Below are 24,460 nucleotides of genomic sequence, written 5' to 3'. Positions count from 1 at the left end.
GGCCAGAAGGGGCCAGCACTTGGAAGTGGCTTGAGAGCACCTTGCTGCACATCAGGGGGCCATGGGGACCCGTATCTGCACTGGCAGTCCTACTCAGAAGGACTTCCATGAAGGTCTGGTTTCTCTGTTCAATAGATGCCCATCGCTCCTCGAGATGTCATTCTATTATGAACACTCACCATGTTTTCCATACCCTGGCGACGCGTTCATGCGCCAATGACTCCACAAAGGCTCTGCTCATGTTCGCCATGGACTCCTCCATTCGCTCCACACTCACCGACCCTGGAGACAAAACCTGCCAGAGACTCCTGCATCTGTTCCTGGAGTTCTAGCCCCGCTGATCTTATGGATGGACCCAGAGGCAGAGGGTCGACATGCAGCTGAGCCGAGCTGGCAGAGTCCTGCGCCCTCCGACTAACACTCTCCACTGCTGTCCCTGTCTCCACAATCTGCTGATGCTCACTTATGAGCTGTGATACACCAGGTGACAACACTACTCTATGTCCCGAAGTTCCCACTGAGGTGTGAGTGTCTGCGTTGGTGCTGGGTGCGCTGAATTCTGCTGACGCTGCACCCTCAGAGGTTGCAGATTCCTCTGAGGAGTCTGGAAGCTCAGGCTCTTCCTCCTGGACAGTGGGGAGGGGGGCTCTCGATGGTCCTGTGGGGGAGTAAAGGAAAGAGTTAGAGATGCGAGGTCAAGGTTACATGCACATTGCATATTGCAGATGATCATAGGTCCATCTGTTATAGCTTCAGAATCATTATCAGCGACTCATGCAATGTCAATGAGAGAGATGGAAAACTATTCTGTCACCAGCTTGCTGTGATGCACCCGTCTGTCCGTCCCCCACTTGCGCCTCATCCTCCAGTCGTACGATCTCCAGGACCGCCTCCTCCCAGGGGGTGAGGTGGGCTACTGATGGTGGCCCTCCTCCTGTCCTCGCTCATTCTCTCTTATTGTGAGCTCTCATTTCCTGCAATGAGGGAGACAAGTGGAGTTTGAGTGAGAATGAAGGAGTGAGTGTAGCGAATCCATAGCATAGATGCTTAGAAGGAGACAAAGATGGAGTGAGGTGGCAAGACCAAGGGCCCTCCCTGTGTGTTGTCAGTTGTTTTCATAGCATCAGAGTGATAGGGAGTGTGAGGGCTGCATAGTCGAATAGTTAGGTGAATGTGAGCATAGAGAGAGAGGGAATGGGTAAGGGTGCATGGATGTCAGTGTCAAGTGGGATGTGGAGGAAGAGATTGCTAAAGCTGAGTGCTGGTGAGGAGAGGCAATGGAGATCAGATTGAGAGTGATGGGAACTTCATACTCACTTTTCCAGTGTGCTGAAGGTCAAAATGGGGTGCAGACCTCGGTCTTTCTCTTGCCATTCTGCTTCCAGCTCAGTGTATCAGCGAATGCCAAAAGGTTGGCAGCCTGCAGAAGAAGCAAGGCTTGTTGCAGACCCTAAATGCAGCAGCAATAATGACGTCATATTATGCGACTTTCTGACTGGAAATACTCATTTGCCAAGGGTTCCCACACGTTGGAAATCAATTGGCCAATTGAGTTAAAATTGCATCAATCTCTCACACTCGTTTAGATTCGTGTGGGAAACACCAAATTCTGGGAACACGACAATTCCCCGCACCTGAGTTAAAATCGAGCCCAAAGGGTACGAACTCTGATTGATGAGATGTAACAAGTGGTGTTTCCCAGGGATCTGTACTGGGGCCTCAGCTTTACATTATATTTATCAATGATTTGGATGAAGGAGAGCTGCATATCAAAGTTTGCTGAATATACTAAGTTGGGAGGCACAGTAAGTAATGCAGATGGGAGCAGGACATTGCAAAGGGACACAGGTTAAGTGAGTGGGAAGAACAATGTCAAATGGGGTTATCCACTAAGGATCCAAGAAAGACAAATTGGAGTATTTCAAAATAGTGAGAAACTAGGAACTGTGGAGAAGCAGAGAGATTTAGGTACTGTGTTCAGTTCTGGGCACCGCACCTCAGGAAAGGTATATTGGCCTTGTAGGGGGTGCAGCGCAGATTCACCAGAATGATATCAAAGCTAAAAGGGTTAAATTTTGAGGACAGTTGCATAAACTTGGCTGGTATTCCATTGAGTATAGAAGATTAAAGGGTTATTTAATCAAGGTGTTTAAAATGATAAGATTTGATACGATGGATAAAGAGAAACTATTTCCTCTCGTGAGGGAATCCAGAACAAGGGGCACCATCTTAAAATTAGAGCCAAGCCCCAACTGGAAGAGTGTGTGTGACGTTACGTGAGAGCAGCAAGATGCTTGGCTGCATTTCCTTCCGTGCCCCTCATTCCTTCCTATGGCTGAACAGCCTGGCAGCAGTGGTTGTCTATATATTCATACATGAGGAATGGTCACTTGGGTGAGGTACTGGAGAGCACTTGGCACCTGTGGAGCCATACCCAGTCCAACTTCAAAAAGTAGTATTAGAAGAGAAGGAATTAGGACAGAAAAGAGGAAGAATACCAAAAGAAAATTATATTAAATATTGGGCATTTTAATGAGATACTTGATTTACCTGTGCTTATTTTCAGAGTCCTGGTCTTTTCCTGCTCCTTTAACCTTTGAAAAAGGGCAGAACCAAACTAAGACAGATGAGGGACATCCAGAATACATTGCATTTGTATTGGTACCTGTCTTCTTTCTCACAGGACTTTTGGGAATATTGATTTGCCACCTTCTGGCAAAAAAAGGCTATCGATGCACAACGGACAGTGAGTCAGAATGTGAAGAGAAGGTTGCTGAGGCGCAGATGGGTAAGCGTAACAATTAATCTTATGACAACTGCAACTAGTGGGACTTTTACAGAATAATTCAATAATGTGAAATTTATTGATGATAAATGGACAGTAGAGGATACTAAGAATATCCCAACACTGGACAAACAGGGGGCTCTAGGGGGGGAGGAGCTAAATACGATTAAAATCACTAAGGAAGTGGTACTCGGTAAAATAATGGGACTTAAGGCGGATAAATCCCCTGGACCTGATGGCTTACATCCTAGGGTCTTGAGGGAAGTGGCGGTAGGGATTGTGGATGCATTGGTAATAATTTTCCAAAACTCCCTGGACTCGGCAAAGGTCCCGGCAGATTGGAAAACTGCTAATGTAACACCCTTATTTAAAAAGGGTAGTAGACAGAAGGCTGGAAACTATAGACCAGTTAGCCTAACATCTGTGGTTGGTAAAATTTTAGAGTCCATTATTAAGGAGACAGTAACGGGACATTTGGATAAACATAATTTAATAGGACAAAGTCAGCATGGTTTTACGAAGGGGAAGTCATGTTTGACAAATTTGCTTGAGTTCTTTGAGGACGCAACATACAGGGTGGATAAAGGGGAACCAGTGGACGTAGTGTATTTAGACTTCCAAAAGGCATTTGACAAGGTGCCACACAAAAGATTATTGCTCAAGATAAAAAAAATCACAGGATTGGGGGTAATATTCTGGCATGGGTGAAAGATTGGCTATCTAACAGAGAGCAGAGAGTTGGGATAAATGTTTCATTCTCAGACTGGCAATCAGTAACTAGTGGTGTTCCGCAGGGGTCAGTGCTGGGACCCCAACTCTTTACAATCTATATTAACGATTTGGAGGAAGGGACCGAGTGCAACATATCAAAGTTTGCAGATGATACAAAGATGGGTGGGAAAGTAGTGTGAGGAGGACATAAAAAACCTGCAAAGGGACATAGACAGGCTAAGTAAGTGGGCAGAGATTTGGCAGATGGAATATAATACTGGAAAGTGTGAGGTTATGCACTTTGGCAGGAAAAGTCATAGAGCAAGTTATTATCTTAATGGCAAGAAACTGGAAAGTACTGCAATACAAAGGGATCTGGGGGTCCTGGTGCACGAAACACAAAAAGTTAGTATGCAGGTGCAGCAGGTGATCAAGAAGGTCAATGGAATGTTGGCTTTTATTGCTAGGGGGATGGAATATAAAAATAGGGAGGTATTGCTGCAGTTGTACAAGGTATTGGTGAGACCACACCTGGAATACTGCATACAGTTTTGGTGTCCATACTTAAGAAAAGACATACGTGCTCTCGAGGCAGTACAAAGAAGGTTCACTCGGTTAATCCCGGGGATGAGGGGGTTGATATATGAGGAGAGGCTGAGTAGATTGGGACTCTACTCATTGGAGTTCAGAAGAATGAGAGGCGATCTTATTGAAACATATAAGATTGTGAAGGGGCTTGATCGGGTGGATGCGGTGAAGATATTCCCAATGATGGGTGAAACTAGAACTAGGGGGCATAATCTTAGAATAAGGGGCTGCTCTTTCAAAACTGAGATGAGGAGAAACTTCCTCACTCAGAGGGTGGTAGGTCTGTGGAATTTGCTGCCCCAGAGAGCTATGGAAGCTACATCATTAAATAAATTTAAAACAGAAATAGACAGTTTCCTAGAAGTAAAGGGAATTAGGGGTTACGGGGAGCGGGCAGGAAATCGGACATGAGTCTAGGTTCGGATCGGTCATGGCCCTGTGGGTAGCGGAGTGGGCCCAGGGGCTGTGTAGCCTGGTCCTGCTCCTACTTCTTGTGTTCTAATTCTGTTAGATTTCAGGAGATGGTTCTATTCACAGGGATTAGTGGAGACCTCGGGAACAGGCTGCCAGCTTGGAGTCCTTCAAGAGTAAATTGGGCCTGTTCCTGGCTGGGGTGGAGATCACCTCTTACAGAAGGTAAGTACTGCAGGAAATACAGGGACAGAGTGATCTCCTGGACAAGTTTCGATCACCTAGATGGGTCGGAGAGGAATTTCCCAGATTTTTTCTCCCAAATTGGCCATTGGGTTTTTTATCTGGTTTTTCGCCTCTCCCGGGAGATCACATGGGTTCGGGTGGGATGGAGAGTGAAAGTAGATTTGAGGTTAGGATCAGATCAGCCATGATCTTATTGAATGGCGGAGCAGGCTCGAGGGGCCGATTGGCCTACTCCTGCTCCCATTTCTCATGTTTATGTTCTTATGGACAGCCATTTTCAGATAATACTGAATTTTCTGTATCATAAGTGAAAATTATTTTATTCATCCAGCTGTCATGACTCCTACACTGACTCATATACAACTTCCCTAACCATGTGGGAAGTTCCAGTGGCCATAAAATAAAATAAAATTGCACACTACAACTTCCAAATATTTTCACACAAAGTAATTTATCTGTTGCCCCAGTGCTGTGAAAGCTAACTATGCTATGGAAATTGCCCCTTTCGTATTATGGAGTGGCTTCAAGTCCCAGAGTCACTGTTTTCAAGTTCCTATCTATACATGAATCTGAATTTAGTATTTAGAGATTAGTATAGATCTCCAAATTGTTGGAAGGAAATAAAAGAGAAAATCTGCAGTTAATTAGAAAGATGAGTAGGAATAACAATTATTGTTATGGGAAACTTTATTTATCCACTTATTAATTGGGACAAAGAGTGAGTAAATGGAGAAAAGGGATTGGAATCCCTAAAATGTATGCAAGTCTCATTCCTCAAGCAGTGTATTAGTAGGCCTTGCCAGATCTGGTTGTGAGTAAGGAAATAGTTTGCTTCCAATTTCCACCCTTCCCTCACATGGTCCATCTCCGACTCTTCCCTTCCCTTCCTCGACTTCTCCGTCTCCATCTCTGGGGATAGGTTATCGACTAACATTCACTACAAGCCCACTGATTCCCACAGCTACCTGGACTACACTTCCTCCCACCCCGCCTCTTTTAAGGACTCTATTCCATTCTCCCAGTTTCTCTGTCTCCGCCGCATCTGCTCCAACGATGCCACCTTCCATACCAGTGCTTCCGACATGTCTTTTTCCTCAACCGAGGATTCCCCTCTACTGTGGTTGACACGGCCCTCGACTGTGTCCGTTCTATCTCCCGCACTTCTGCCCTCACCCCTGCCCCTCCCTCCTGGAACCACAATAGAGCTCCCCTTGTCCTCACCTTTCACCCCACCAGCCTCCACATTCAACGGATCATCCTCTGCCATTTCTGCCACCTCCAGCATGATCCCACCACCAAACGCATCTTCCCCTCACCTCCCCTTTCAGCATTCCGTAGGGACCGCTCCCTCCGCGACACCCTAGTCCACTCCTCTACCACTCCTTCCCCTTCGCCCGGCACCTTCCCATGCAAGCGCAACACATGACCTTATACCGCCCCCCTTCTCGCTGTCCAGGGCCCCAAACACACCTTCCAGGTGAAACAGCGATTTACTTGTACTTATTGCAATTTAGTATACTGTATTCGCTGCTCACGATGTGGTCTTCTCTACATTGGGGAGACCAAACGCAGATTGGGTGACCGCTTTGCGGAACACCTCCGTTCAGTCCGTAAGGGGGACCCCGAGCTCCCGGTGGCCTGTCCCTTTAATTCTCCGCTCCATTCCCACTCGGACCTCACAGTCCTCGGACTCTTGCACTGTTTCACGGAAGCTCAGCGTAAGCTTGAGGAACAGCACCTCATCTTTCAATTAGGCACTCTACAGCCCTCTGGACTCAACATCGAGTTCAACAATTTCAGATCATAACCTCGGCCCCTATCATCATCTATATATATATATATATTTTTTATCCACAATTTTTGTTTGGCCCCCTTTTTTTTCTTCTTCCCTCCCACATGGCAGCTGTCCTTCATTCTGCCAGCGCAATTCACACCCCATCTAGAGCCATCCTTTGTTCCTTAACCTGTCCTATTACCACCTCCTCTCGCCTTGAATATCTCTTAATGTCTCTTAATCTCTCCTGCTTTCTATCCTATCACTGACCTTCCCTTTTGTTCTTTTATCCCCCCCCCCCTTTTTCCAGCCCCTAGACCTGCTTTCCATTTCCTGCTTTTTTCCAGTTCTGACGAAAGGTCATTGACCTGAAACGTTAACTCTTTTTCTCTCCACGGATGCTGCCCTGGCCTGCTGAGTTTTTCCAGCGTTTTCTGTTGTTATTAAGGAAATAGTTTGGGTAGGTGAGCTAAATATGGGTGAGCACCTTGAGAATAGTGACCACAATATGATGAGTTTTAAGATTCAACTGGAAAGGAAAAAAGTCAAAATAAAAACTAGAATACCAGATTGGATTAGGACAGATTTTAGGAAGGTGAAGTGTGAGCTAGCTGAGGTGAGGTGGAAGGAGAAATTGGCATACAGGACTGTAGAACAAGTGGGATGATCCTAGAACAGAGATTGCAAAAATACAGAATCCATCTCTTTTAAGATCAACCTGGGATGGCAGGAATGACGTATGAAGAGAGATTGGGTCGATTAGGCTTATATTCGCTAGAGTTTAGAAGAATGAGAGGGGATCTCATTGAAACTTATAACATTCTAACAGGACTAGACAGACTAGATGCAGGAAGGATGTTCCCGATGGCAGGGGAGTCCAGAACCAGGAGTCACAGTCTAAGGATAAGGGGTAAGCCATTTAGGACAGAGATGAGGAGGAATTTCTTCACCCAGAGAGTGGTGAACCTGTGGAATTCTCTACCACAGAAAACAGTTGAGGCCAATTCATTAAATATATTCAAGAAGGAGTTAGATATATTTCTTAAGGCTAAGGGGATCAAGGGATATGGGGAGAAAGCAGGGACAGGGTACTGAATTTGGATGATCAGCCATGATCGCATTGAATGGCGGAGCAGGCTCGAGGGGCCGAATGGCCTACTCCTGCTCCTATCTTCTATGTAACATTCTTCATCAGACAGGTCATACAAGCTTGTTTGGGGTATTAACATAATGAAGTGAAGTTACCCCACTTTGTTAGATTTGCTATAACATTTCCTACACTGCTGACCAAAGGGGTTATTATATTTATGATGCCCTACTCTGGTTTGTGGTTTATTACTTTACTCAGCTTTGCTTTTTGTATTTAATTTTTTAGATTTCCTTGACGCTAGTGAGTGCAATGCTGACACAGTTGGACAAATGGTGCACTATATTATGAAAAACCCAGGTAAGTTTTCATTATAAAACTGTAACTTATTAGGAACATAGCAACAGGAGTGGGCCATTTAGTCCCTCTAGCCTGTTCCATCGTTCAATGAGATCATGGCTGATCTGTGACCATATACCCACCTTTACCTCATATCCCTTAATACCTTTGATTCATAAAATACCTATCAATCTCTGATTTAAAATTAACAGTTGACCTAACATCAATTACCGTTTGCGGAAGAGAGTTCCAAACTTCTAGCACCCTTTGTGTGTAGAAGTGTTTCCTAACTTCACCCCTGAAAAGACTGGCTCTAATTTTCAGACTATGTCCCCTAGCCCTAGACTCTCCAACCAGTGGAAATAGTTTCTCTCTATCTGCCCTATCAGTTATTCTTCATATCTTGAAAACTTTGATCAAATCACCCCATTACCATCTAAATTCCAGGGAATACAACCCTATTTTGTGCAATCTCTCCTCTTAATTTAACCATTGGAATCAGGTTATCATTCTGGTAAATCTACACTGCACTCCCTCCAAGGCCAATATATCCCTCCAAGGCCAATATATCCTTCCTACGGTGTGGTACCCAGAACTGAATACAGTACTCCAGGTGTGGTCTAACCGGGGCTTTGTATAGCTGTAGCATGACTTCTACCCCCTTGTATTCTAGTCCTCTAGATATAAAGGCCAGCATTCCATTAGCCTTTTTGATTATTTTCTGTACCTGTTCATGACATTTTAATGATCTATGTACATGGTCCCCCAAGTCTCTTTGGACCTCCACTATTTCTAGCTTTTCACCATGTAGAAAGTACTTTGTTCTATCCTTTTTAGGTCCATTGTTTGCCACAGTTTTGCCCATTCACTTGGTAATTTTGTTTCCATCTATGCTGCTTACAATGCCACCTATCTTTGTGTGTCATCAGCAAGCTTGGATATGTGGCTCTCTATCCCATCATCTAAGTTAATAAATATGATGAATAGTTGAGGCCCCAACACAGAGCCCTGTGGGACACCACCAGTTACATCCTGTCAATTAGAGTAACTGCCCATTATCCCTACTCTCTGTCTCCTGCCACTCAGCCAATTTCCCAACCAGGTCAATTCTAGGAGCTTTAACTTTAGCTAACAGTCTCTTATGAGGGACTTTATTGAATGCCTTCTGGAAGGTCTGTAAGTAACATACATAGACATTCCCCTGTCCACTACTTTAGTCACCTCTTCAGAAATTCAATCAGGTTCGTCAGGCGTGACCGACCCTTTACAAATCCATGCCGGCTCTCTGATCAGTAGAAAATTTTCACGGTGTTCAGTCTCTCTATCCATAATTATAGACTCTAGTAATTTCCCGACAACATGTTAGGCTAATTGGTCTATAGTTCTGTGGTTTCCCTCTCTTAACATTCTTAAATAGTGGAGTGGCATGTGCAGTTTTCCAACCTAAAGCAACGGTTCCTATATCGAGAGAATATTGGAAGATTATAGTTAGGCTATCTTTTATTCCCATGCTTTTATAGAGTCATAGAGTAATACAGCACGGATAGAGGCCCTTCGGCCCATCGTGTCCGCGCCGGCCATCAAGCCCTGTCTAATCTAATCCCATATTCCAGCATTTGGCCCGTAGCCTTGTATGCTATGGCATTTCAAGTGCACATCCAAATGCTTCTTAAATGTTGTGAGGGTTTCTGCCTCCACAACCCTTTCAGGCAGTGAGTTCCAGACTCCAACCACCCTCTGGGTGAAAAAGTTCTTTCTCAAATCCCCTCTAAACCTCCCGCCCTTTACCTTGAATCTATGCCCCCTAGTTATTGACCCCTCTACTAAGGGAAAAAGCTCCTCAGCATCCATCCTATCTGTGCCCCTCATAATTTTGTACACCTCAATCATGTCCCCCCTCAGCCTCCTCTGCTCCAAGGAAAACAAACCCAATCTGCCCAGTCTCTCTTCATAGCTGAAGCGCTCCAGCCCTGGTAACATCCTGGTGAACCTCCTCTGCACTCTCTCTAACGCAATCACATCCTTCCTGTAGTGTGGCGACCAGAACTGCACACAGTATTCCAGCTGTGGCCTAACCAGTGTTTTATACAGCTCCATCATAACCTCCTTGCTCTTATATTCAATGCCTCGGCTAATGAAGGCAAGTATCCCATATGCCTTTTTTACCACCTTATCCACCTGTTCCGCCGCCTTCAGGGATCTGTGTACTTGCACACCCAGATCCCTCTGACCCTCCGTCTTGCCTAGGGTCTTTCCATTCATTGTGTATTCCTTTGCCTTGTTAGTCCCCCCAAAGTGCATCACCTCGCACCTTTCCGGGTTAAATTCCATTTGCCACTGTTCCGCCCATCTGACCAACCCATCTATATCGTCCTGCAGACTGAGGCTACCCTCCTCACTATTTACCACCCTACCAATTTTTGTATCATCCGCGAACTTACTGATCATACCCTTTACATTCATATCCAAGTCATTAATGTCGACCACAAACAGCAAGGGACCCAGCACCGATCCCTGTGGTACCCCACTGGCCACAGGCTTCCAGTCACAAAAACAACCTTCGACCATCACCCTCTGCCTTCTGCCACTAAGCCAGTTTTGTATCCAATGTGCCAAGGCACCCTGGATTCCATGGGCTCTTACCTTCTTGACCAGTCTCCTGTGCGGGACTTTATCGAAGGCCTTACTGAAATCCATGTATACCACATCCACACACCTAGTCACCCCCTCAAAAAATTCAATCAAATTAGTCAGACATGATCTTCCCTTGACAAAGCCATGTTGACTATCCCTGATTAATCCTTGCCTCTCCCAAGTGGAGACAAATTTTGTCCCTCAGGATTTTTTCCAATAATTTTCCTACCACTGATGTTAGGCTCACTGGCCTGTAGTTCCCTGGTTTTTCCCTACTACCTTTCTTGAATAATGGTACTACATTAGCGGTTCTCCAGTCCTCTGGCACATCCCCTGTGGCCAGAGAGGTCCTGAATATATGTGTTAGAGCCCCCGCAATCTCCTCCTTTGCCTCACACAGCAGCCTGGGATACATTTCATCCGGGCCTGGGGATTTATCCATTTTTAGGCCAGCTAAAACCGCCAATACCTCCTCCCTCTCGATGTTAATATGTTCGAGCATATCACAGTCCCCCCGCCCTATTTCTATGTCTACATCGTCCTTCTCCATCGTGAAAACAGATGCAAAAAATTCATTTAGAGCCCCTCCTACATATTCCGGCTCCACACACAGATTGCCACTTTTGTCCCTAATGGGCCCTATTTTTTCCCTAGTTATCCTCTTACCCTTAATATACTTATAAAACATCTTCGGATTTTCCTTTATTTTGCTCGCCAGTGTTATTTCATGGCCCCTCCTTGATCTAATTCCTTTTTTAAGTATCCCCCTGCACTTTTTGTACTCCTCTAGGGCTTCCTCCGTCTTTAGCCTTTTGTATCTACCAAAAGCCCTCCTTTTTTTCCTAATCCATTCTCGTATATCCCCTGACATCCAAGGTTCCCTGTGGTTTTTGGAACCACCCTTGACCTTTACGGGAACATGTTGCCATTGTATGATCTCAATCTCCCTTCTGAAAGCCTCCCATTGCTCCGATGCGGATTTTCCTACAAGTAGCTGATCCCAGTCCATTTTGGCCAGATCCTGCCTCATCCTATTAAAATCGGCCTTCCCCCAATTTAGAACCTTTATTTCCGGCCCATCCCTGTCCTTTTCCATGGCCACCTTAAATCTTACCATATTATGGTCACTATCACCAAAGTGCTCACCTACTAGCACTTTTTCCACTTGGCCGGCCACATTCCCTAGAATTAGGTCCAGTACCGCCCCCTCTCTTGTAGGACTTTCTACATGCTGGCTCAAAAAGCTCTCCTGGATGCACTTTAAGAATTCTACACCCTCTGAGCCTTTCACACTCTGACTACCCCAGTTAATATTGGGGAAGTTGAAATCCCCCATTATTATTACCCTATTATTTGCACATTTCTCTGAGATTTGCCTACATATCTGTTCCTCTATCTCCCCCTGACTGTTTGGAGACCTATAGTACACTCCCAGCAAAGTGCTTGCCCCCTTTTTGTTTTTAAGCTCCACCCATATGGCCTCATTAGAGGACCCTGCTAATATATCATCCCTCCTTACTGCAGTAATTGACTCCTTAATTAATATTGCGACACCCCCTCCTCTTATACCTCCCCCTCTGTCTCACCTGAAGATTCTGTACCCCGGAATATTGAGCTGCCAGTCTTGCCCTTCCCTCAACCATGTCTCCGTGATAGCAACAATATCATACTCCCATGTGTTTATCAACACCTTCAGTTCATCCACCTTATTTGCAAGACTCCTTGCATTAAAATAGATGCCATCCAGCCTTGCCCTTATATATTTGCCCTGTCTACCAAGCGGACTTGTTTTTTTCTCCATAATTGGCAGCACATTCCCCCCCCCCCTATTTCAGCTCCCCTCTGTATCCCATCCCCCTGCCAAGTTAGTTTAAACCCCCCCCAACAGTGCTAGCAAACCTCCCCGCAAGGATATTTGTCCCGCTCTGGTTCAGGTGCAACCCGTCCGACTTGTACAAGTCCCACCTTTCCCAGAAGCAGGCCCAGTGATCCAGGAAAGTAAAACCCTCCCCCCTACACCAACTCTTTAGCCACGCATTCATCTGCTCTATCCTCCCATTCCTATACTTACTAGCACGTGGCACTGGGAGTAATCCAGAGATTACAACCTTTGAGGTCCTGCTCTTTAATCTGTTACCTAGCTCCCTAAATTCTTGATGCAGGACCTCATCCCTCTTTTTACCTATGTCGTTGGTACCAATGTGGACCACGACCACTGGCTGTTCACCCTCCCCCTCCAGAATGCCCTGCAGCCGCTCAGTGACATCCTTGACCCTGGCACCAGGGAGGCAACAAACCATCCTGGATTTTAATCTTTATTGGGTTGAAATTCCAGCCAGAAAGGGATAAAATTTGCCACAATATAGCTTTTTATTGATCAAATTAATCATCTGTAGAAAGAAACTATATCTAGCATTTTTTTGTCACTGTTTGGATTTAACACATTTTTATTGCACTTGGACCCGCAGCTCAAATTTTGTAGGAAGAAATCACAACTGAACAATTGGGCTTAGTGTACGAAGTAAAAAAAAAAGATAAATGAATGGTCAGCAATTAATGAGACAAAACCAACCAAACAAATTGCTCAAAATATTTTTTGAAAATCTTGGTTTCCACATTAAGTTGAGCACTTACTGCTAGAAATAAGGTTTTTTTTTACAACATATTTGCAAACAAATTAGAACATTTACAAGCAAATTGTTAAATTTACCTATACAATAACATTTTCTGTGCTAGAAGTGCCACTGATGATCAAAGCGCTGTGACTATGTGAGAAGTCTGAGCATTGAGTTCATGCAGGTTTCCAAACCTGCCACTGTTAACTAAAGAAATTCAATATAGTGGCCCACAGCTCCCTGCATTCCTGTGCAAACAACTTCTGGATGTTTTTTGTAACCTATAGTGAGATCAACCATTCAGAGCTTGCCAGGACTTGCTGTTTGCATGTGCTGTGCTTTAACAGAGGCTTTCCCAGCTTATTACAGGAGAAACACTTGAGGGAGCCTGTTCCCCGGATAGAAAAACGGTTTCTAGCTATGACCAGAAATGGGCTTAGGTTCTGTAGGCAGTCACAGCTTTTGCACTGCAGGGCTTGGAGGAAAAGATTGGAGTGGTCGAACAAATTGGCGAGAGGGGAAAATGCTGACTGGGGGTCGGGGGAGGGAGGGAGAGGGAGAGGAAGGGTCCTGCTAGCAAGAGAAACCGGGAAGGGTAGCATTGGAAGCTGTTGGGTTATTGGCCCAGTTTAATTAGGCCTGAGGTGGGTGTTATTCTGGAGAATAGCACTGACTGCCTTGCAGATTAAGCAGGGAGGACTTGTTGGGAGTTAAGTATATTGTAGATAATGTATATAGCTAAGTTCAAGCATGATGGGCATGTATAGTGGAAAAATGTTAAAGCAAATAAGTGTGATACTCGCAGAAAGTGGGTGCTATACACAAGCAGTTTAATACATTATTAGGGATCTCTTGTGGCATTACTTATGGTTAGTTAGTGGCTGCACTCTTTTATCCTATGTAACTTACGATATATTAATCCTTCCACTGATTTTATTTTGATTTGAAAAAAATCAGATTGCATTTTCATTAAAGTAGTGTGGGACTGTTCATCATATTTTCAGGCTCTAATTTTATGTGTGCATATTTGCACGTAATGGACTAAATCGTAACTCCAAAAAACAGGTGCTTTGAGGTTCTATCAGGTTAAAATGCAACAAATCTGGAACAGGAACCGAACCTGTCCACTTCCGGTTTTAACGAGGCGGGGTGGGGGGGGGGTGATGGTGGTCGTGGGGTCAACCAATCCGCTCGCGGGAAGTGGGTTAGTCATTTAAATATTATAATAAGGCTGCCTGCCTTCATTTTAGCAGTCATTCTATTTTTAACCGCAGGCGGTCGGTTTTCACAGGCCTCAACCCGGCTGCTTAAAGGAGTCGAGAAGGGCTGTATCAAAAGTGCCTTTACAGGCCTGCTTGTGGGCCAGGAGCAGCAGGAGTGCTTCCTCTAGGCCCAGCAAGCTACCCAGTAAACCCACCCCACCTTCCTGGCAATCTGTCTGCTACCCCCCCAGTCGAGAACTGTAGCATAGTGGTTATGTTACTGGACTAAAGATTCAGAGATGTGAGTTCAAATCCCATCACGACAGCTAGGGAATTTTGTAATGTATGTACCTTTAAGGGGGGGAACTACTTTTTACAGCTCATGTATACTGCAGTACCGGCAGTGACCACACCTGTATATAACGCTGAGTAATAATCTGTACAGATCAGTTGCAGTCTGAGCCACGTTGAGTAAACACCTATTGTACCGTTCTCCGCAGTCTGTGTCTCATTATACACGGACGTAACATTGGCGACGAGGCAGGTTCGAACCTACCTGCAACTCTGCATCACCTCCCGGGGATTCGTTCCTGGAGATCAGTGGATTGGAGGTCAAGGCCAGAGACTCGGGCGTCGACCACGGGCAACCGCCCAGTCATCCAGCAGAGACTCGAGAATTGCGGGGGAGGCTGTCGAGAGCCAGGCTTGGCTTTCCAGTTGAGGTGGTCCAGTGAAACGGGCTGGCAACAGGTAGTGCGCAGACCCTTCCCGGACAGCGGCGGGCTAGAGCCCAACCGAGCGGCACAGGAAAGGGCCGAGCAGCGTCGACGGGGGAGAGAGAGAGAGGGCAGAGCGTACACGGCGCAGCCGGTGTTCAGGGGCCGAGCAGCGTCGGAGAGAGGGAGAGAGAGACGCGCAGAAACCCGCGAGGCACCGTCATTGCCACAAGGACCGCCGAGAGCGGCGTTGGCAGCAGCGCAGGAGAAGCGCGCAAAACCTACAGGGCGCAGCCATTGCCGGGAGCGGCGTAGGCAGCAGCGGGGGAGGAAGGAAAGCGCGGGAGACGCCATTTTAAGCCATTGGGAGACGCCATTTTAAATCACACCCAAAATGCCGAAGAGTGGGAGTATCACCGCATTTGACAATGAAGTCGAAGATTGGACTACATATGTCGAACGAATAGAGGTGTACTGCAAGGCAAATGAGGTGTCAGATGACAAGAAAGCGTCGGTATTGTTGAATTTAATGGGTGCAAAGACATATGGTTTATTGCGAAATCTAGTAATCCCAACGAAGCCAATGGAAAAGAGTTTTGAAGACATAGTAACGACACTACAGGAACATTTAAACCCCACACCGCTGCTGATAGCAGAACAACACACGACCAGAATGATTGCTGGTTCAAAGACAAAGTGTGCAGACAGTGTGGAAAAGTAGGACATATAGCACGAGTCTGCAGGTCGGGAAAGAAAACCAGCAATAAGAAACCTACCAAAGGAAAGTACCAGAAGGTACATAAGATAACGGAGAATAGTTCAGACGAACAAAAGAGTGATAACGACTCCGAAAGCAGGGAACTGAGTTGTCTGAAACTACATAATGTGATCACAACGGAGGATCACCGAACCATTTGGGTCACTCTCAAGATAGCAGGAGTCCAGGTAAAGATGGAATTGGACACAGGATCAGCCCTAACAGTCATAAACCGACGGGACTACGAGCGGCTATTCTCACACATACCCTTGAGAGACACAAAAATTATTTTGAAGACGTACACGGGGCAAAAAGTCGACCCCAAAGGAAGAATAAGGGTGACCGTTATATATAACGGTAAGGAAACACCAAAACTAGACCTGTATGTATTGCAAGATGGAGGACCACCATTACTGGGACGTGAATGGATCCGGAAAATACAACTGGATTGGCATTCCACACATGCACTGACTGTGGCTGACAAAAAGGATGACGACATCACACCTGGGCGACTGTCAAAGATCCTAACTGATGCGAAAGAAGTGTTCCAGCAAGGACTCGGAACACTAAAAGGCATGACAGCGACGATTAAAATTGAAGAAAACGCAAGCCCAAAATTTTTTAAGGCCAGACCGGTACCTTATGCGATCCGCCCAGCCGTCGAAGCAGAGCTGGAGAGTCTGGAACGTTCAGGTGTACTCTCCAAGGTAGACTGGAGCGAGTGGGCAACACCCATCGTCCCTGTGATGAAAAAGTCATTGAGCAGCACGCCTGGGGAACCAAGGAAGGTTCCCATCCGTGGGGACTTTAAGGTAACAGTGAACCCGGTCCTTCACACCGTACAATATCCACTTCCGCGGATTGAAGATATTTTCGCCTCGCTATCTGGAGGGAAACGCTTCACTAAGATTGATCTGGCCCAGGCGTATCTGCAAATGGAGGTAGAGGAAGCATCAAAAAAATACCTCGCAATCAACACCCATAAAGGTCTCTACCAATACAACCGGCTGGTATTCGGGGTAGCATCAGCTCCGGCTATTTGGCAGAGGGCAATGGAACAAGTCCTGCAAGGGATCCCAGGGACCCAGTGTTATTTGGACGACATCCTGGTCACGGGCAAAAATGACAGTGATCACCTTGCCAACCTGGAGCAGGTGCTCACTAGATTGCAGGAACATGGGCTCCGAGCTAACCGCCCCAAATGCAAGTTTTTTAGAAAACAAATCTCGTATTGTGGCCACGTTATCGATAAAGAGGGGTTACATAAGTCCCCAGAGAAGATTGAGGCAGTAGTCAAGGCTCCAGCACCGGAAAATGTGTCACAACTGAGGTCGTTCCTCGGGCTGGTAAACTACTACCATAAGTTCTTGCCAAATTTGTCTACAATACTACACCCACTGAACACCCTACTGCAAACTGGGGTGCCATGGAAGTGGAGTGACGAATGTAGACGAGCTTTCCAGAAGAGCAAAACACTAATCACATCGAAAGCGGTATTGGCCCATTACAACCCGGCATTACCAATTCGGTTGGCATGTGATGCGTCACCCTACGGCATTGGAGCGGTGCTGTCGCACAAATTCTCGAACGGCTCAGAGAGGCCAATAGCCTTCGCGTCACGATCACTAACCTCAGCTGAGCGTAACTACGCCCAGATTGACAGGGAGGCCCTCAGCCTAGTGTGGGGAGTGAAAAAGTTCAATCACTATCTGCACAGGCAGAAATTCACCTTGCTGACTGATCACCAGCCTCTTGTCTCCATTTTTAATCCGAAGAAGGGCGTTCCGGTGATGACTGCGCAACGACTACAAAGATGGTCACTTTTTCTAGGGGCGCACCACTATGAGATTGAATATAAGGGCACGAAACAGCATGGAAATGCTGATGGGCTATCACGCCTGCCACTGCCTACTGCGGAGGAAGCACCAGCAGTGGATCCTGTCGAAATATTCCATTCGACTAGAGTTGAATACCTACGCTTGTATCGAAAAGGAAACCCGAAATGACCCGACACTGTCTTGGGTATATGATTTGACGGTGAAGGGATGGCCAGCACATGGCGACTCACTGTTGCCAGCATTTTCGACAAGGAGAGAACAGCTGTCAGTGTGCCGGGGGACCTTGATGTGTGGATCCCGAGTGGTAATTCCACCCAAGTTAAGGGATAGAGTGCTCAATGAGCTTCATGAGGGTCATCTGGGAGGGGTAAAAATGAAAAGCCTAGCCAGGGCTTATGTGTGGTGGCCGGGAATCGATAAACAAATCGAGGACCTGACCAAGAGCTGCTCAGGATGCCAGAAAGTCCAAAATGCACCACCACAGGCCCCTCTACACCCATGGGAGTGGCCCTCATCTCCATGGCAACGGGTGCATATTGATTTTGCTGGTCCATTCATGGACTCAATGTTTTTAATAGCCGTGGATGCGCACTCGAAATGGCCTGAGGTCATCAAAATGTCCTCCACCACCACGGAGAAAACTATTGCAGTCCTACGGACCATTTTTGCCAGGAATGGCTTGCCAGAACAGATTTGCTCTGACAACGGACCACAGTTTGTGTCCGAAGAGTTCCGGAGGTTCTTGAAAAAGAATGGGGTAAGGCATTACACATCCGCCCCGTATCATCCAGCCACAAATGGATTGGCTGAGAGGTTCGTACAAACCTTTAAGAAGGCAATAAAGGCTATGTACAATGACAACATTCCGCTGCAGCACAAGGTGGACAATTTCCTGTTCGCCTACCGGAATGCGACACATGCAGTCACCAACCAGGCCCCAGCCATGATGTTCTTTAACCGAAGGTTAAGATCTCGCCTGGATTTGCTCAGACCAAACGTACGAAGAGATGTTGAGAGTAAGCAATTCCAGCACATCCATGAGAAGCCAACAAGGAGCTTCAATGTAGGGCAACCGGTCTTGGCCCGCGACTACCGAACAGAAAAATGGCAGCCAGGAACGATATGCACACGGCAGGGCCCACTAATGTACACAGTGGACATTGGGGAGAGCATCGTGAGACGCCATGCTGACCAGATCCTAGAGTCACAGGAACAAGTCAACCCCATGCCTCGCCCATACGTACCTGGTGATGAACCTGACGTACAGGTCGCATCTACCCCAGAAACAGTAGCATCGGAAGCTGATGAACCAACCGACGACAGGGGGCCAGAATCGCCTCCGCACCAAGAGCAAGACACTCGGGAAAGGCGCTATCCAGAGAGGATCAGGAAGCCTCCCCAAAGACTGAATTTATAAATAGACTATTTTCAGCTAATGTTGCATGTTAAAAGTGTTAATTGTAATTAGTTTGATATTTAATTGTTAAATGAGTGTTATGGTACTGTTAATCTAAACGGGGAGGAATTGTAATGTATGTACCTTTTTAAGGGGGGGAACTACTTTTTACAGCTCATGTATACTGTAGTACCGGCAGTGACCACACCTGTATATAATGCTGAGTAGTAATCTGTACAGATCAGTTGCAGTCTGAGCCACGTTGAGTAAACACCTATTGTACCGTTCTCCGCAGTCTGTGTCTCATTATACACGGACGTAACAAATTTGGTTAATTAAATAAATCTGGAATAAAAAGCTAGCATCAGTAATGATGACCATGAAACTACTGGATTGTCATAAAAATCCACTGGTTCACTAATGTCGTTTAGGGATGGAAATTTGCTGTCCTTACCTGGTTTGGCCTATATGTGACTCCAGACCCACAGCAATGTGGTTGACTCTTAACTGCCCTATGAAGTGGCCTAGAAAGCCACTCAGTTGTACACAAGCACTACGAAAAACAACAATCAAAATAAAACTACATGGACTACCTGGCATCGACCTTGGCACCGGCTTTGGACACGACAACGGCACTCAGCCCAGTCGACCCTGCAAAGTCCTCCTCACTAACATTTGGGGACTGGTGCCAAAGTTGGGAGAGCTTGACATAGTCATACTCACAGAATCATACCTTTCAGCGAATGTCCCAGATTCCTCCATCATCCCTGGATATGTCCTGTCCTACTGGCAGGACAGACCCACCAGAGGTGGTGGCACAGTAGTATACAGTCGGGGGGTGGGGGAGTGGCCCTGGGAGTCCACAACATTGACTCCGGACCCCATGAAGTCTCATGGCTTCAGGTCAAGCATGGGCAAGGAAACCTCCAGCTGATTACCACCTACCGCCCTCCCTCAGCTGCCCTCCCTCAGCTGATGAATCAGCACTCCTCCATGTTGAACACCATTTGGAAGAAGCACTGAGGGTAGCAAGGGCACAGAATGTACTCTGGGTGGGGGACTTCAATGTCCTGAAGGACATTGCAGCCAGACTAGGACTGCGGCAGGTGCTGAGAGAACCAACACGAGAGGAGAACCAACATGAGGGAAAAACCTACTTGACATCGTTCTAACCAATCTACCTGTCACAGATGCATCTGTCCATGACGGCATTGGTAGCAGTGACCACCGCACAGTTCTTTTGGAGACGAAGTCCTGTCTTCACACTGAAGATACCTCCATCGTGTTGTGTGGCACTACCACCGTGCTAAATGGGATAGATTCAGAACAGATCTAGCAGCTCAAAACTGGACATCCTTGAGGCGCTGTGGGCCATCAGCAGCAGCAGAATTGTATTCCACCACAATCTGTAACCTCGTGGCTTGGCATTTTCCTCACTCTACCATTATGATCAAGACAGGGGACCAACCCTGGTTCAATGAGGAGTGCAGAAGAGCATGCCAGGAGCAGCACCAGGTGTACCTAAAAATGAAGTGCCAACCTGGGGAAACTGCAACACAGGACTAAATGCATGCTAAACAGCAGAAGCACCATGCTATAGACAGAGCTAAGCGATTCCACAATCATTGGATCAGATCAAAGCTCTGCAGTCCTGCCACATCCAGTCGTGAACGGTGGTGAACAATTAAACCACTAATAGGAGGAGGAGACTCCATGAATATCCCCATCCTCAATGATGACGGAGCCCAGCACGTGAAGGCAAAAGGTAAGGTTGAAGCGTTTTGATATACCTATCAATTCATCCAATGAAAAGCAACGAGTTAAGATAGTAACTATAGGTTTTTATTGGCTAAATGACAGAGCCCACCCTCGTGGGTGATCGGGTCCAACAAGGAGGAATACCAGCCAGTCGACCACCTTTATACCTGGGCAAGCAGGCGGAGCCATGGGCGGAGTCAGCTGTGGTCAGCCCAGGTATAACAGCGTGACAAGAGGTGACCTTGTGTAGTGATACAACAGTGTAAACAGTGATAACCATAGTGTAACGATATAAACAGTGATAACCATAGTGTAACGATAGTGAACGATAAAAGTGGTTTACCACATTCACCCCTTGTTTAGATTTGAGTCCGGCGGGGTGAAGTGTACTACCAGTTCGGGTATGTCAGTCTGTCCGGAGGCCTCGTAAGTCTTTCTGATCGGCGCAGCAGCGGTGGCGGTGATGCAGTATCCGATGTTAATGCTGGTGTCTGCGTGGTCGGCGAAGGCTCGTGGGGTTCCGGCATGCCGTCTACCTGGGCTGGATTTGGGGGGGTGGTGGGGGGTAACGGTGGTGTCTCAGGGGTGCCCGAGGGTGCAAGGTCTCGTAAGGAGACTGTGTCCTCCCGCCCGTCTGGGTATGCCACATAGGCGTACTGGAGGTCCACCCTCTCGACCAGGGGGTCCGTTTTATGGGCCCTCACGTGCTTTCGCAGCAAGACGGGCCCCGGAGAAGTCAGCCATGTTGGTAGCGAGGTTCCCGTAGTCGACTTCCTGGGGAAAACAAACATTCGTTCATGGGGGGTGGCGTTAATGGCCGTGCAAAGCAGTGACCGGATGGAATGCAGCGCTGCCGGGAGGACTTCCTGCCAGCGAGAGGTTGGCAGGCCCTTAGACTTTAAGGCTAAAAGAACGGCCTTCCAGACAGTCGCGTTCTCTTTCCACCTGGCCGTTCCCTCGGGGGTTGTAGCTGGTGGTCCTGCTTGCAGCAATGCCTCTCGCTAGTAGGAACTGGCGAAGTTCCTCACTCATGAAGGATGAGCCCCGGTCGCTATGTATATAGTTCGGGAACCCGAACAAGGCGAAGAGGTCGTTCAGGCATTTGATGACCGTGGTACTGGTCATGTCTGGGCAGGGGAAGGCAAAGGGGAAACGGGAGTACTCCTCAATGATGTTGAGGAAGTACACATTACGGTCAGAGGACGGGAGGGGCCCCTTAAAATCGATGCTCAAGCGCTCGAAGGGGCGGGTGGCCTTGATCAGGCTTGCTCTGTCCGGCCTAAAGAAATGCGGTTTGCATTCGGCACAGGTTTGGCAGTTCCTGGTCATGGTCCTGACCTCCTCGATGGAGTACGGCAGGTTGCGGGCCTTAATGAAGTGGTAAAGTCTGGTGACCCCGGGGTGGCAGAGGTCGTTGTGGAGGGTCTGCAGTCTATCAATTTGCGCGTTGGCGCATGTACTTCGTGATAGAGCATCTGGGGGTTCGTTCAGTTTACCAGGCCGGTACAAGATATCATAATCATAGGTGGAGAGCTCGATTCTCCACCTCAAGATCTTGTCGTTCTTGATTTTGCCCCTCAGCTTGTTATTAAACATAAAAGCGACCGAACGCTGGTCGGTGAGGAGGGTAAATCGTTTGCCTGCCAGGTAATGCCGCCAGCGTCGTACTGCCTCCACGATCGCCTGGGCCTCCTTCTCGACCGAAGAGTGTCGGATCTCAGGGCCCTGGAGGGTCCTTGAGAAGAAGGCCACAGGTCTCCCTGCCTGGTTAAGGGTTGCAGCTAGGGCGAAGTCGGATGCATCGCTCTCCACTTGGAAAGGGATAGACTCATCTACCGCGTGCATTGTGGCCTTAGCAATGTCTCCCTTTATGAGGGAGAAGGCTGCGCACGCTTCTGCCGTCAGGGGGAAGGAGGTGGACTTCATGAGGGGTCTGGCTTTGTCCGCATAATTCGGCACCCATTGGGCATAGTAAGCGAAGAGCCCCAGGGTTCTCTTCAGTGCCTTTGGACAGTGGGGGAGGGGAAGCTCCATGAGGGGGCGCATTCTTTCGGGGTCGGGGCCGATGACTCCGTTCTCTACTACGCAGCCGAGGATGGCAAGACGCGAGGTGTTGAACACACATTTCTCCTTATTGTAAGTGAGGTTCAGCCGTTCGGCCGTACGGAGGAATTTCTCCAGATTAACATCGTGGTCCTGCCGGTCGCGGCCGCAGATGGTGACGTTATCTAGATAAGGGAACGTGGCCTGCAGCCCGTTCTGGTCAACCATCCGGTCCATCTCCCTTTGGAAGACCGAAACCCCATTGGTGACGCCGAAGGGAACCCTAAGGAAGTGGTAGAGGCGGCCATTCGCCTCGAAGGCGGTATACTGGCGGTCCTCAGGGCGGATAGGGAGTTGGTGATAGGCCGACTTAAGGTCGATGGTGGAGAATACCCGGTACTGTGCAATCTGATTGACCATATCAGATATGCGGGGAAGGGGGTATGCGTCCAGCTGGGTGTACCAGTTTATGGTTTGGCTGTAGTCGATGACCAGGCGGTTTTTATTGCCGGTCTTAACGACTACGACCTTGTAGTGTATGTAACCGTCTACCTTTAAGAGAACTATTTTAGGTGTGGCACTACTTGTTTGGCTTCGGTATACGGTAATACCGACAGTGACCACACCGGTATATAAGTGCTGTGGCATGATTTATAGGGCAGATTCGCCCTGACCTTCGAATAGTAAAGTCCTGTTTGTTTGTTACTCCTGAAGTCTGTGTCGTTATTAACTGCACAACCCACAGACTTTACAGTGGCGACGAGTCCGATCGTACCCTGCGGCAAGACTACCAAAGCAACTAAAGAGCGTCGAAGAGAGGCAACCGCCCTCGTCGTTCTGCTGGGAGAAAACACGAGGCTGTAGCAACAAAAGCTTCCATCAGCAACAGGCACTGACTGTTCCTTCTGCCACGGTGCGGAGTGAGCCGATCAGCAGGAAGCAAGGCGGCCACGGAGACTGAGTAAGGGAAAGTGTAAAGAATATCCGGAGGATAAGGGCTGTGCACTCGACCACGGTCGAGGGGGAAAGGAGCCGGACGGAAAGTCGGGTCCAACGGCGTCATGAGACAGCCAGACCGCGATCGGCGGGAAAGCCGGGCAGCGACCAAAGCCACGAAGCGCTGAGACCGGGAGCGTAGGCGCGGGAAGAGAGAAACGCAGCCGGGGAGGGAAGCACCGGACTGCGAGAGGGCTGGCAGGCGAATGGGAACCGAGCGTGCGGGAGAAACAGAGCCGACCAAGGGAGACTTCAGCCGCTGGACTGGCTCTCGCGCACTGTTCTCCGCCAACTGGAGTACCCAGCGCCGGTAGAGCCGAGCGGGCGGGAGAGAGACAGAGCCGAGCAAGGGGCGAGAGACTGCGCGAGAGCCAGTCCAGCGGCTGAACTGTTCTCCGTCAACGGGGTGTACCCAGAGCCGGTAGAGCCGTGCGAGCGGGAGAGAGAGACAGAGCCGAGTAAGGGGAACTGTGCGAGAGCCAGCCCAGCGGCTGAACCTGTCCGCTGTGGGGAAAGCGTACCCCTTCCACCAGGGAAGAAACGCGGGAAGCCGCCATTAGGCGG

The 24,460-nt window shown here is 47.8% G+C and overlaps 1 protein-coding gene across 3 annotated transcripts in view; it reads left to right on the top strand.

The window, feature by feature from the left end:
- The window catches only part of LOC147123188 (RELT-like protein 1), a 142,771-nt gene that overhangs the window by 36,962 nt on the left and 81,349 nt on the right, over positions 1-24,460 (top strand). Inside the window, exons 2-3 of one of the 3 annotated variants that reach the window (XM_085968475.1) lie at positions 2,567-2,788; positions 7,891-7,962. In XM_085968475.1, the coding sequence (XP_085824601.1) occupies positions 2,567-2,788; positions 7,891-7,962 (294 nt within the window). The remainder of the gene's footprint in view (positions 1-2,566; positions 2,789-7,890; positions 7,963-24,460) is intronic. The other 2 variants (XM_085968488.1, XM_085968483.1) reach the window with 2 other exon arrangements.

The sequence above is a fragment of the Somniosus microcephalus genome, chromosome 2 (genome assembly GCF_052327205.1).
Source record: "Somniosus microcephalus isolate GS21.2 chromosome 2, FLI_Smic_1.0, whole genome shotgun sequence".
In the NCBI taxonomy this organism is placed as follows: domain Eukaryota; kingdom Metazoa; phylum Chordata; class Chondrichthyes; order Squaliformes; family Somniosidae; genus Somniosus; species Somniosus microcephalus.
This window is presented reverse-complemented; position numbering and strand designations above follow the sequence as displayed.